The 14,051-nt window shown below is 38.1% G+C and overlaps 1 protein-coding gene across 1 annotated transcript in view; it reads left to right on the top strand.

The window, feature by feature from the left end:
• Window positions 1-14,051, top strand: part of UBL3 (ubiquitin like 3) — a 70,444-nt gene that overhangs the window by 39,800 nt on the left and 16,593 nt on the right. The window contains exon 2 of the mRNA XM_036455523.2: window positions 11,837-11,945. Within this exon, the coding sequence (XP_036311416.1) occupies window positions 11,837-11,945 (109 nt within the window). The remainder of the gene's footprint in view (window positions 1-11,836; window positions 11,946-14,051) is intronic.

Below are 14,051 nucleotides of genomic sequence, written 5' to 3'. Positions count from 1 at the left end.
AACCATACCTGAGGACTGGAATTATTGGGTTGTAGGATAAATTTATGTTTAACATTTTTTGGAGGGCTAAACTGTTTTCTAGAGTGACTACACCCTTTAACATTCCCAACAGCAATATTTGAGAATTCCAAATTCACCACATCTTTGCCAACACTTGGTTGTCTTTTTAATATATAATAGCAAACCTAGTGGGTTTGAAAAGGTATCTCATTGTGGTTTTGACTTTTATTTCTTTGATGATAAACTAATGATGTAAATCTTTTCATGCACTTATTGGTCAGTGTACTTTCAATTTAAAATATGTAATTTTGAGTTGATGTAGTTTGTGATAAGTTTATTTACATTATTGTAATAACATGTATGAGAATTTAAGGTTCAGTTTTTGTACGTTTATTTTATTAGTTTTATAAGAATTCTTAAGTAATTGAAAAGATTTTCCATCAGGTGGTTGAAATAGCTAACAGGTAAAAAGAGTCTATTCAGTTATGCAATTTAAAATCTAAAGAATTAATGGGAAGCTACTAATAAGTGGTATATTTTGATAGATTTATAAATTGAATATAAATTAAAGGTAACTTTAAAAGCTAGTACTAACTTTTTGAATTTATAATTTTCACAAATCAAGTATTAATTTAATAAGCCAAAATGGAAAACTTCTAAATATAATTTTCTGTGTACAAAAAATTATTTGTGGCACACAAAAGCAACCTCTGTGGGCTCAAAAGCAACTCACATTATTTTATTTATTAGGATATCTTTAAAATGCCTCCTCCTTTGCAATGGATCTTATCATCAGTTCTCTTTTCTGTCTTTTCCATATCCATCATAAAAATTGACCAGCGGAACTAAATTATTTTTGATGTCATTGAAAATAAAAACTTTAACTTATTTTAAAAAACAAAACTCCAACCACCACTACAACCACTCATAAAACTTTTAAAAAAGTGTCCTCAGTATTGGTTTTACATCTCATCCAAAGCTCTGACATCGTAGAGACTGTGAAGTTTTAGTTTAACTTGTGCATGGACCAGTTTGCTTGGAGCAATATTGGACAAGTTATTTATTTGGTAGAAGTATAGTTTCAAGAATTTCGGTATGATTCCCAAGGAATTGTTTTTACTTTTTATTTTTAAAGAAATATTTATTGTTGACAGAATTACAAATGTCCCTCTTTGTTCCCCCCATTGTCCCTCTCCACTGGGTTCCTGCCCTGCCCCAGGCCTTCACCACCCTATTGTCTATGTTGATAAGTAATGCATATATGCATATAAGATCTTTGGATAAGCCCTTCCTGTCGCCTCTCCCCCCCCCCTTCCCTCTAAGATTTGTCAGTCTCTTCCTTGTTTCCATGCCTCTGATTCTATTTTATTCATCTGTTTATTTTGTTCATTAGATTTCTTGTTCATTTTTTTATTTTTAGATTCAATTGTTGATATATATGTATTTGTCATTTTATTGTCCATATTTTTTATCTCCTATTTTTCTTTGTCCTCCTCTTCACCTTTTTCTTCTCCTTCTTCTCCTTAACATTTAATGTAATTCTGATGTGGTGGTGATGAGCTCCTTTAGCTCTTCTTTGTCTATAAAGCTCTTTATCTGCCGTTCAATTATAAATAGCTTTGCTGGGTAGAGTAATCTTGGTTGTAGTTCCTTGCTCTTCATCATTTTGAATATTTCTCATCAAGCCCTTCTGGCCTGCAAAGTTTCTGTTGAGAAATCAGCTTACAATCATATGGGTGCTCCCTTGTAGGGAACTAACTGCTTTTCTGTTGCTGCTTTTAAGATTCTCTCTAACTTTAACCTTTCGCATTTTATTTATGATGTGTATTGGTGTGGGCCTCTTTGGGTTCCACTTGTTTGGGATTCTCTGTGCTTCCTGGACTTGTAAGTCTATTTCTTTCACCAGGTAGAAGTTTTCTGTCATTATTTATTCAAATAGGATTTTAATATTTTGCTCTCTCTCTTCTCCTTCTGGTACCCCCATTAATGCTTGAAGTTGTCCCAGAGGCTCCTTAGACTATCTTCTTTTTTTTTTCTTTTTTGCTTCCTCATATTCCAAATTGTTGATTTCATTCTCAGAATCCTCTATTCTATAATACTTTTGAACCCCTGTAAATTGTCCTTTATTTCAGTTAGTGTATGCTTACCAGTAATTTCTGACTGGTCCTTTTTTGTGTCTTTGAAGTTCTCACTAAAGTCCTTGAAAGTCTTACTCCCTTGAAACTCTCATTAAGTCCCTTGAAGCTCTCATTAAGATCTTTAAGCAGCCGAAACCGGTTTGACTCAATGGATAGAGCATCGGCCTGCGGACTGAAAGGTCCCAGGTTCGATTCCAGTCAAAGGCATGTACCTTGGTTGCGGGCACATCCCCAGTAGGGGGTGTGCAAGAGGCAGCTGATCGATGATTCTCGCTCATCGATATTTCTAACTCTCTATCCCTCTCTCTTCCTTTCTGTAAAAAATCAATAAAATATATTTTAAAAAAAAGATCCTTAAGCAAACTTAAAACCATTGTTTTAACTTTATATCCAGTAGTTTGCTTACTTCCATTTCTTTCACTTGTGACATATTTCTTTGTCTCCTTATTTTGGCTGCTTCCCTGTGTTTGTTTCTATACTTTAAGTAGAGTTGCTATGTCTCCTGGAATTGGTAGAGTGGCCTTGTGTAGTAGGTGTCCTGTAGGGTCCAGTGGCTCAGCCTCCCAATCACCTGGGCTGTGTGCACAGTCTTGTTGTAGTTGATTGCTGTTGGTGTTGCTGGGAGGAATTGACTTCTAGGCCAATTAGCTGTGAGGACTAGCTGTGACTATGGTGGAACAGCTGCACACATGCCGTGTAGGAGACATCCCTATGGAGCAGGATTTGCTTTCAGTGGAGCTGTGCTGCTCACTTAGTTTGACCCTTGTGTGTGTAACTTGTGGATATGTAGAGTTGTAAACCTAGTATGACCTGAAGCTGCCCACTGGGTACATTGGCTCTAGAGTCTCCTGAGAGAAGCAAAGTCAGCCACTGACTGAGGCCACCTGGCAGGAGATACAGAGAGATTTGCAAATGGCTGCTACTTGTATTGCAGGGGTGGGGGAGGCTCAGCTGTGAAGCAAGGCAGGCTGATGCTTGTCCCAGGTCTGGGCCTTTTATTGATAGGTGTGGGTCCTACAGATGCCAGCTGCTGTTTGTTTGAGAGATTTTAGCAAAGTTTGAAGGCTGAGCCTGGACAGGCCATTCATATGTGAAAGCCACTGCAAACAACTTGGGTGAGTCTGCAAATTGGATGGGGTAGGGTCTCAGGGTATCACCTGGACATAGAGAAAAGTGTGGGCAAGGTGATGGAAACTCAGATATGGCTGCCAGTAAGCTCTGTGATGGGGAATATCCCAGCACAGGAATAATAATCCCTATGAGCACCTTTGTCTGGGAGAAAGCCTTTTAGAAGTTCCTCCCAGGATGCCAGATAATACAGTTCCTCTCCATATGTTCCTGGTTCCCCTCAAGCTGTTACCCCAGTGCTGGAACTCAGAGAAAGCAGACTGTGTAAGTTTGTGTGCCAGCCCTTGAAGAGGAACTGACTGGGACACCAGCAGCCTCCATGTCACTTAGCCACAATCCCTGCTGGTTTTTACAACCCAAAATTATGGGACTTCCCTTTCCAGTTCTGGAACCCTGGGAATGGGATCTGGTGTGTGGCTGGGACCCCTTCCTCCTCATGAGAGGCCTCTGCAGAGACAATCTTTCTCCTGATTAAAAATAATGATACATATGGGTGTCAGATTAGCCTGTTATGCATCTCCCACCCCTCTTACCTGTTTCAATGTACTTTCTTCTTTACTTCTCTAGTTGTAGGACTTCTATTCAGCCAGATTTCAGCTAGTTCTGAATGTTGGTTGTTCTGTATTTCAGTTGTAATTTTGATGTGGTTGTGAGAAGCAGCAAATACTCGTGTTTACCTACCCTACTATCTTTGTTCTCTGCATATTGTTTTTAAGCAGAAATGATTCCTTTAAAGTTAAGGCTGTAAGTCATGGGAGAAGAAAGTATTGTCCCTAATTTGTGGGTTATGTAGTGTGACCACAGCCCTATGTTTTCTGCTGCTCCACAGTTGTTCTGTTCACTTATACCTTGATTAAGGGCTAGATTTTTATTTCACACTTGTGCTTCCATAAATGGTAACTAAAGTATCCAGGATTGTTGACCTAAATTGTCTGCAAGTTATGGGATCAACAAATTGTTCATTCTTCGCACCTTCAAGGATTTTTCTTTATCGCCCCTCTTCTTTAGAGACTATGTTTCTTCATTTCTTTTACTTTAATTTGAATCATTATTGAGCTTTCTTCTCTTCTTTCTCCAGTCCTTCACCCATTCCTATTCTTTTCTTCACAGAAAAACTAGTCTAAAAATAGGCCCATACACAACAGTGAATCTTTGTGATTTGAACCCATATTAGTAGCTTCTTTGAATCTTTGTTTCTTGGGGCAAGATGGAGCTACCAAGATTTGTATTGCCAAGATCAGTGGCCGAGGAAAATTGACAGAAAATGAACAGATGAAAATGTCAAGCTATAACCTTGCCCCAGTAAATATAACGTATAAGACAATATTAAAAACTGAAATAAAAATTTAATTCAAGCCCTGGCCTGTGTTTCTCAGTGATTAGAGCATCCGCCTGTGCACCGAAAGATCACAGGTTCGATTCTGGTCAATGACACATACCTGGGTTGCAGGTTTGATCTCCGGCCGCCATTGAGGCACGTATGGGAAGCAGCCAGTTGATGTGTCTCTCTCACATTGATGTTTCTCTCTTTTTCCCCCCCTCCCATCTTTCTAAAAAAATCAATGGAAAAATATTCTTGAGTGAGGATTATTAATAACAAAAAGTTAATTCATTATATTTCTGGAGTGATTAGAAGTCATGGCAATATTTGCCCTTGCAGTTAACTTCTTGACCAAGATTTTTGTTTTGTGTTATTTTTTGTTTGTTTTAAGCCAGACAACTCATTTTTATTAATTTTTTATTTATTTAGGAAACATATTTTGAAATAGGGAAGTCTATATGCTTCAGCTTATCCTGGGGCTCTGACTATATAGACTAGGGGTGTCGAACTCAATCAGAGAAGGGGCCAAAATCTAAAATCCAGCCTAAATCGCGGGCCGAATGGTTTACTGAACAGTCATAAACTGTCATTGTGATGGAAACGCAGCGGAGTGCAGTGATGACAGCGTGGTGAGGGCCACATTGCAAGGCCTGGCGGGACGGATTTGGCCCGCGGGCCTTGTGTTTGACACATGTGATATAGACGGATCCTGAAGTAAATTCTGTTTATATCATAAAAGGCCTGTGGTCGTGAAGCCACTAAGGATATCACAACCAAATATGGACTCACCAGGAGGTGCATTGATGGGTCCTATGGAGGCCGCAGCAGGTGGTACTTCTGGAGGGTCTCGGGGCGCCAGCAGCATCTGAGGAGCATCGGGGGCCGCCAGCAGTGTCTGTAGATATGGCCCTGATGGCAGGTTAGGCCTAGGGGACTCTACATGCACAAAATTTAATCATGTGCTTTGCCTCTAGTAAATACTTCTGTGAGCAATTCCTGAAATAACAATGACTTAGTCTTCAGGAGAACCTTAAAATATGAGATGAATCATTTGAAGTAAAACCATGATGTACTTTAAAAAATTTGGATTCTCCTTATAAACTACCTAAAACTTTGTAATAGTCCTGGTCAATTGAACAGTAGTTAAAAAGCACAGACCTTGGACCCAGAGTTGGTTGGAGTCCCTGCTCAGCTACTTCTTAGCTGTTGGCCCTTGGACCAGTATTTAGTCTCTATTATAGTTTCCTTCTCTGTAAGCATGGATGTAATAATAGCAATTTTCCTGTCGGTTGCTGTGAGGATTAAATGAGACAATGTAGGTAAAATAGCTAAAAGAGAACATGGGTGTTTGTGATGATTAATAATGTTACTATTTTTCACTGCATATTAGGTATACTTTAGTTATGTTCTGAGGTTAAATAAATTTAGGAATTCCCTGGGAAACTAACTGCCATATATAGCCTTTTTCCGTAGAAATGTAATCCAGGTTACAAACAATGGATTTATAAATGTGAAGATTTGGGACATAAAAGCTTACTAGTATACATTAAAATTGGTTAGTATCCAAAGTATTCAGTATTTGCTATATTAAAGCCATTAATAGTAGAGTTGTTCCTGGAAGGCATTAAGTTCTGTGCACATAAAAGCTTATAAAAAATGATCAAAACCATTAACTTTATTCATGAGTGAATAGTATGAATACTGGAATATGAAATGAATGTTTCAAGTCTTATCACTTAAGAGTGCCAAGAAAAGACTATATTGGCTCCAATAGGAAATAATCATATCAGTAACTTTGGGTAGAATTCTGCCTTTGGTTTTTTGCTGCCTGGATACAATTAGTTCTTCCCCACAACTGCTGTAAAGAAACATAATCAGATGCATAGCCAATTTCATGATCTCAGAAGCACATATGGGAAGTTTACCTGCTGGTTTCTATTGCTTTGGTAGGTCTTGAATATTAAAGCATTCACATAGTAGGTCCATGATAAGTGCCTGGTAAACGTTTGTTGCATGGATGAGTTATAGTGCATAGGATTGATTAGAACAAGATGCATGAAATACGGGTACAGAATGCCCAAGAAAAACCAATTAGTGGTTTACTTAACGAGTGATAAGGGTCTAAAATAGGATATTGACAGATGAATATGGTTGTGGGGAGAATAGAGACAGAAGGAAAAATATTAACAAAACCTGGTAACTCTGGCTATAGAAAAATAGTTGTGATCAAAATACCATTTAAAATCATCACTAGCAGCCTCACCTGTTGAAGAATCCATTTTCTTCATTATCTTCTAATTTCTAGAATCATTATTGATTTTCTAAATTAAATTAACGTTTACCTGGGTTTCCACCTGGAAAAGAATAAACTAGGCCACAAAAGGCCAGCATACACATTGGTATGTCCATATACGTATATGTATAGAGCTATTACATATTCCCTTACCATTGTTGAGTTGCTTTTGAAGAAACGGGGGGAAAATAATTTTACTATATTCCTTAAGAAAACATTTTATGCTGTAGTCATACTTTCTGAAAATAAAAATCTGATTATTTTAATGAGAAGTCCAGAAACTCATACCTTTGTCTGAGTTAGAATTAGAATACTGAATTATTATTGATATAACGGCAATTTTTGAAATTCTTCGCATATTGTTGCAATTGTGTTAATAGACACAAATGTAGGCTATTTCATTGATTAAAAATTAGCACATTGGCCGAAACCGGTTTGGCTCAGTGGTAGAGCGTCAGTCTGCGGACTGAAAGGTCTCGGGTTCGATTAAGTCAAGGGCATGTACCTTGGTTGCGGGCACATTCCCGGTAGGGGGTGTGCAAGAGGCAACTGGTCGACGTTTCTGTCTCTCTATCTCTCTCCCTTCCTCTCTGTAAAAAATCAATAAAATATATATTTTTTAAATTAGCACATTGTTCAGCATATAGTCCAAATCAAAGAATTGTCATACATAACTGACCTGAATAAATTTACTTGGATTTCCAACTGTTTTCTGGTTTCTTTATAACTTGAGATAATATTTCTTTAGCTCAAAAGCTAAGTCTAAATATGCAAAAAGAATAATGTGGTATTTTCTAATTCAGTGTGAAGATTCTTTATTTCCTGAATTGTTTCTTTTGTAATGATGCATTCTGCTCTTTTCATATCCATGTCTTTAGATAATTGTCTAATCTGCTCATAACAATCTTTCCTGTTTATAAATATTCCATCTTTTTGCTGTTTGTTAATCATTTACTTTTTCCCAGAAGTTCATCTGTTTTTCTGCTTAACAATTTCTTTGTCAAATTTTTACTTTTAGTTTTAATTTATACTTTACTACTCTGTGGTTCTCTTTATTTCTGATGTTTGCTTTCTGTATTATAATAAAAGGTTTTGTGCTTATGGATTTATATTCTATAACCACTTTTTATGAGCAGTCAGTGTTTTCTTAAAATGAATAGCACCAGTGATTATATTTATTAACATTCTTAGCTTAGATGGTATGTGCTGCATAGTTGCAGGATTTTATGCTCTTTTACTGGTAATTGTATTTAATATTACATACTGATGCTGATACATTTGTTACATTCGCCCATTTTATTTCTGCTTGTACAGAGCTCTGCCTCTGAATAATTTGTCATGCTGATCCTAAGTAAGCTGATAGATTATTTATTATATATTGTTTAATAAACAATAATTAATATAACACAATTGCATTCAAGTGTGAATTCATGAGTATTCAAGAGATATTAATTTATAAATGAGAACCTCAATCTTAAGAACACATGAGGTCATAGCTATCTGGAACACCACTAAAGACAATATCCGTAGTCACAGGTTGATACAGATTGCCTGTGCAAGCTGAATAGGTCTGCAGAACACAGGCAGCTTAAACAATTGTTTTCTTCATAGTCAGACAGAGTGTATTCTTCTTAACTAGGAGAGCTTGCTATCACTTTGGAATAATGAGTGGACTGTCGAGAATGGTAAAGAATAGGATGATTTTTTTTTTCCCCCTTCTTCAGGCCAGCTGATTTTCATTATTATCCTGGGGTCTGTTTCAGTGCCTGTATTTCATGATAGTTGTGTGTGGGAAATAATGTGTGATCACCCACTTTGTATAACAGTAAAACATGTTACAGTGTATGTTATCATGGTAATTATTGGTAGATTCACTTCCTCATTGTACTTAAAGTATTCTATTACCTTTACATTATTGAAATATTTTAGGAATGTTGACTACAGTCTGAAATATTCTGGTACATTATTCATTCATCTTCCAATATGTTAAATACCTGCTATTTTTCAAGCACGGGTAACTATATGATTAATTTAAAATGTATACTGGTGGTGGTTTTTTTTTTTTGTTCTTTTGTTTTTTAATCTAAAAGCAGGTTTTAATTAGGAAACAAAACTCAGCCAAAGGCATGTCATTTCCAAACCAGTCTATAGCCACACATGCAAGAAACTGCTGTTTGTTATAAGTTATCAATTTCTGAAAGAACAGAACTATTAAGGAGTCTTAAGATTGATTTTCCACCCATCAAAGTGCATTATTTAATTGCAGAGTTAAGAAACACACGTAAACTGTTGCTTCAATAAAATGCTATAATATGTGTAGAATGGCCTTATAATTTATTGTCGAGATTGAAATACTTTTGAGGGCCCTGTTCATAATAGTGAGAAAGCAAGTATAAATCAGAAATGTCCCAGGCAAACATAGATACATAGGGTCTCCCTGATCCTCCCCTGTGATTGGGTAGGAATTCTGAGGGAGGAATGAGCGATGTAGGCCAGAGTGGTCACATAGGCTTCAAAGAGGCGTTAGAACTTCAGTGAGGAAAATCCTTCTTGTGATTTTTGCCAGGATATAAGTATATTCATATATAATGAATATATCAATTTGGATGGTTTAGAAATTTGGGTAGGGAAATATTAGTAGTTGGCTTGGGCTGAGAAGTTTGGGTTATGAACTATTATACATGATCTTCATAAGTTACTTAAACTTAGTGTCTCAGTTTGCCATCAACAACATGGAGATAGCAGTACCTATCTCATAAGGTTGTACAATTAATTGTGTCCTCCTAGAAAGTACTGTGTTAACTACCTGTGGCACACTGACAGAATTTTAAACTGTTGAAAGTGTTTGGAATGTGCAGAATGGATTGGGATGAGGGAGGCAGAAGAGGGGATTTTTAAAGAATTTAGTTAAGTGATGAAGAGGAGATGAGAAAAGTAAGTTATGACTCTGAGCTTCCAAGCCTGCATGCCTGGGCAACCAGGAAAATTTAGCAAAAACAGTAAGTCAGGAGGGTTACCATTATTTAGAGACTAAACCGACAGACATCTTCCAAGGATTCCCAGAATGGAGAAGGTGCAGGCTAGGCTGAGGGCCCTCTTTCCTGCGCACAAATTTTGTTCACAGGGCCTCTAGTATGCTATTGATATGCTAAGGTTGCTCTACCACTTGCTATGATGTGCACTGACCATTAGGGGACAGACAGTCGATCGGTCAACGAGTTGCTATGATGTGCACTGACCACAAGGGGGCAGTTGACTGGTCGACCAGCCACTATGATGTTCACTGAGCACCAGGGGGCAGATACTCTGACTGGTAGATTAGCTTGCTCCTGTGGTCTGGCCAATCAGGACTGAGCCAGATGGGCTGGATATGCCCTGGAGCCCTCCTGCAGTCCCTTCCTGGCTGGCCAACCTACTGCATCCTTCCCTGGCCCCTATCGTGCACCAGTGGGGTCCCTCGGTCTGGCCTGTGCACCAATGTGGACCCCTTGGGGAATGTCAGAGAGCCGGTTTTGGCCCCTATCCCACAAGCCAGGCTGAGGGACCCCGTGGTGCATGAATTTGTACACCAGGCCTCTAGTTAGGAACATATATATATATAGATAGATATATAGATATATAGATATAGATATAGATATAGATATAGATATAGATATAGATATAGATATATATACACACACACGCATATATATATATATGATTGACATATATATATAATGTTTATATAGCTACACTAATAAAAGCAAAACTTTCAAAATAACCATCTGCTACACCTACAAGCCACACTCACCAGCCAATCAGGCGTGAGTATGCAAATTAGCCCAACCAAGATGGCAGCCATCCACAGAGCAAGCAGGAGGCTTGGGTTTCCCTGGCGATGAAGGAAGCCAAGCTTTCTGCCTGCTCTGGCCTGCCCTGGCCTCTGCTCAAGGCTACAAAGTTTCAATTATAGAAGATAAATAAATCCCAGATGCCAGGGCCTCTGCTTGGGTCGCATGGCAAGCCTGCAAACCACCACTGGCCCCTCACCCAGGCCACCCCACACCTCAGGGGAACCCCCACTTTGATCTGGGTCACCCTTCAGAGCAAACCAGCCAGCCCCCACCTGTGCACCAGGCCTCTATCCTATTTAATAAAAGAGTAATATGCAAATTGACCATCACTCCAACACACAAGATGGCTGCACCCATGTGGTCAAAGATCCTGTCCCCATGTGAACACAAGATGGCTGCCACAAGATGGCCAGTAGGGGAAGGCAGTTGGGAGGGATCAGGTCTGCCAGGGAGGGCAGTTGGGTGCTATCAAGCCTGTAAGGGAGGGCAGTTGGAGGTGATCAAGCCTTCAGGGGAGAGCAGTTGGGAGGAACCAGGCCTGCAAGGGAGGGCAGTTGGGGGGGGACCACACATGCAGGGTAGGGCAATTAGGGGTGACCTGGCCTGCAGGGGTGGGCAGTTAGGGGTGACCAGGCCTGCAGAGGTGGGCAGCTAGGGGCAGTCAGACCGCAGGGCAGCAGTGAGGCATTAATCAGGCTGTCAGGGGAGTGGTTAGGGGGTGATCAAGCTGGCAGGCAGAAGTGGTTAGAGGCAATTAGGAAGACAAGCAGGCGAGCAGTTGGAAGCTAGCATTCCTGGATTGTGAGAGGGCTGTCCGGCTGCCTGTTTAGGCCTGATCCTACTAAACGGGCAGCTGAACATCCCTTGAGGGGTCCTAGATTGGAGAGGGTACAGGCCGGGATGAGGAACACATACCCTCATGCACAAATTTTGTGCACCTGGCCTCTAGTATATAAATAATTATATATCAAATTCCCATTCTCTAAAAAAATGTTTGCAGAGCTTAAGTTAAATAAAAATGAGAAATTGATAATAATTTAGAATGTGATTGAAATAAAAAACAGAGTTATTTATACTTTAAAATTTCAAGGTTTATATTAAGAGCATCATTGTCTTCTTTCAGATCAATTTGCGCCTCATCTTGGTTAGTGGAAAGACAAAAGAGTTCCTGTTTTCTCCAAATGACTCTGCTTCTGACATTGCCAAGCATGTGTATGACAATTGGCCAATGGGTGAGTGGTTTTCCCAATTGAGAATGAATACTGTTACTTCTTCATGCCCTTACCTTATTTCACAAACATTTTGATAAAGTTTTACATATATAAGAAATAAAAGAACAAACTAATTGAGGGTATAAGAGTTAAAGGTAAAGGGGACCACTGTAAAGGTAAAGCTACCTCACTGCAAAATGGTAAAGGAGCCATAATGCCAACTCCCTGTTTTTGACTTAGAACTGCTTGATGTAAATGAAAACTATTTTGTAAAAGTAAAACACAATGTAGCAAACATACACTTTCATTTATGCTAAGACATAACATAAAGGGAAAGAAAAACTACCTTAACAGATTATAATACTTTCTCTTTGGTCTATTCTATATATAGCCTATTTAAAATTGAGTTTAACATGAAGTTAATTTCTAATTCATGTCACTTCATATGTTTTCTGAACATATGAAGGTATTAATGCTGAAACCGGTTTGGCTCAGTGGATAGTGTCAGCCTTCGGACTGAAGGGTCCCAGGTTCGATTCCGGTCAAGGGCATGTACCTTGGTTGTGGGCACATCCCCAGGAGAGGGTGTGCAAGAGGCATCTGATCAATGTCTCTCTCTCTCTCTCATCATTGCTTCTAACTCTCTATTCCTCTCTCTTCCTCTCTATAAAAAAATCAATAAAATATATATTTTAAAAAAATAATATGTGGAATTCATATAGAGGAAGAAATCCTTATAGATTCCTTAGTGTGCTGACTTAAATTATTTTTATCACAATGTTTATTTTTAAAAATAGAAACATGAAACCCAATTAAAACTCTTTATCCGTATTAACTCATATATTTAACTAAAATAGATCCACGAGGAAAATGCAAAAATAACTCTAAACCCAATAATATTCAAATTAACAACATTACTGTGCCCTATGATGTATTTTTGTAAAAACCAACTTAAGGCTGAAACCATAAGTATGGTACTGTTGAGATGGCATGCATGTGTTCTTGCTTGGGGATTGAGGACCCAGTCACCACAAAACCTCCATTCACACAGTGTACCAAATTGTCATTCAGCCTTCACTCAGCAACAATTGATTGATTATGTGTTAAGTCAACCTCTGTTATTTCATTGTTAGCTCCTTGACAATTAAAGTTAAGTCCTACTTGGCACCAGTTCAATCATGAACTTAAACACATACATGGTTTTAAAATCCCAAGGCTGTATACTTGGTTATAAAGTGATTATTTGAATTATATAGAATATTTCTTCCAGATTATCATTAAAATGAAAACACAATTTAAAAATTCTTGAAGAGGACTTTCAGATCCTAAGAATATGTCTTTGTGGAGTCATAGATCTGAGTTTAAAAAACACTGTGACAAATACTTTAAAATAACTAGATCTTTCTTCCCATTGGTAACCAAGGGGCAATCAAGACAACGTTAGTCCTGAATCAGGGAGCTACTGAAGCTAAAGGTTATAGGAAGAAGGAATTTCAGAAAAGATGAAGTGGGCTAACCTTGGGGCTTAGGATATTGGAATTTCTTCATTGCCAGGAGCCAGGCAGGAAAGATAGCTGTCAGTATGAAAAGCATTTTTAAATGCTTATTTATTAGTGATGTTTTAATAACAGCATTATCTTTGTGATTTTGGAGGAAAAGGAGAGTAAAAAATGACATATATGGATATTATAGAAAAGATCAAACAAGACAAAAAAACAAGTAATCAGTCTCAAAAATTTTTTGAGGGCAACATTTTAATTTGAGCTAAAAGAAATACTTTTACCTTCATAATTATTTGATTTGGGTATTAAAATTAGTTTTAATTCCTTAGAATGTATTGACTAATGGTAAACAAAGGTACAACCCAAGTGCAGGTCTTTGCTATAAGTAGTTAGTTTCCTAAATGAATGAACCATCTACAACATTGGAAATTTATTATATCAATCCTGTGGTATGTACATAAAAAAAGTTAAAAAAAAATTTTTTTTTTTTTTTAGAAGAGGAAGGGGAAGGAAGAGAGTGAGAAACATCTATGTGAGAGCAAAACATACATTGGCTACCTCCCACATGCCTCCTACCCAAGATCAAGCCTGCAAACATGGCATGTGCCCTGACCAGAAATCGAAC

This window comes from Pipistrellus kuhlii, unplaced genomic scaffold (genome assembly GCF_014108245.1).
Source record: "Pipistrellus kuhlii isolate mPipKuh1 unplaced genomic scaffold, mPipKuh1.p scaffold_m20_p_3, whole genome shotgun sequence".
NCBI classification, from domain to species: domain Eukaryota; kingdom Metazoa; phylum Chordata; class Mammalia; order Chiroptera; family Vespertilionidae; genus Pipistrellus; species Pipistrellus kuhlii.
Note: the sequence above shows the minus strand (reverse complement) of the source record. Positions and strands in the feature narration are given on the sequence as shown.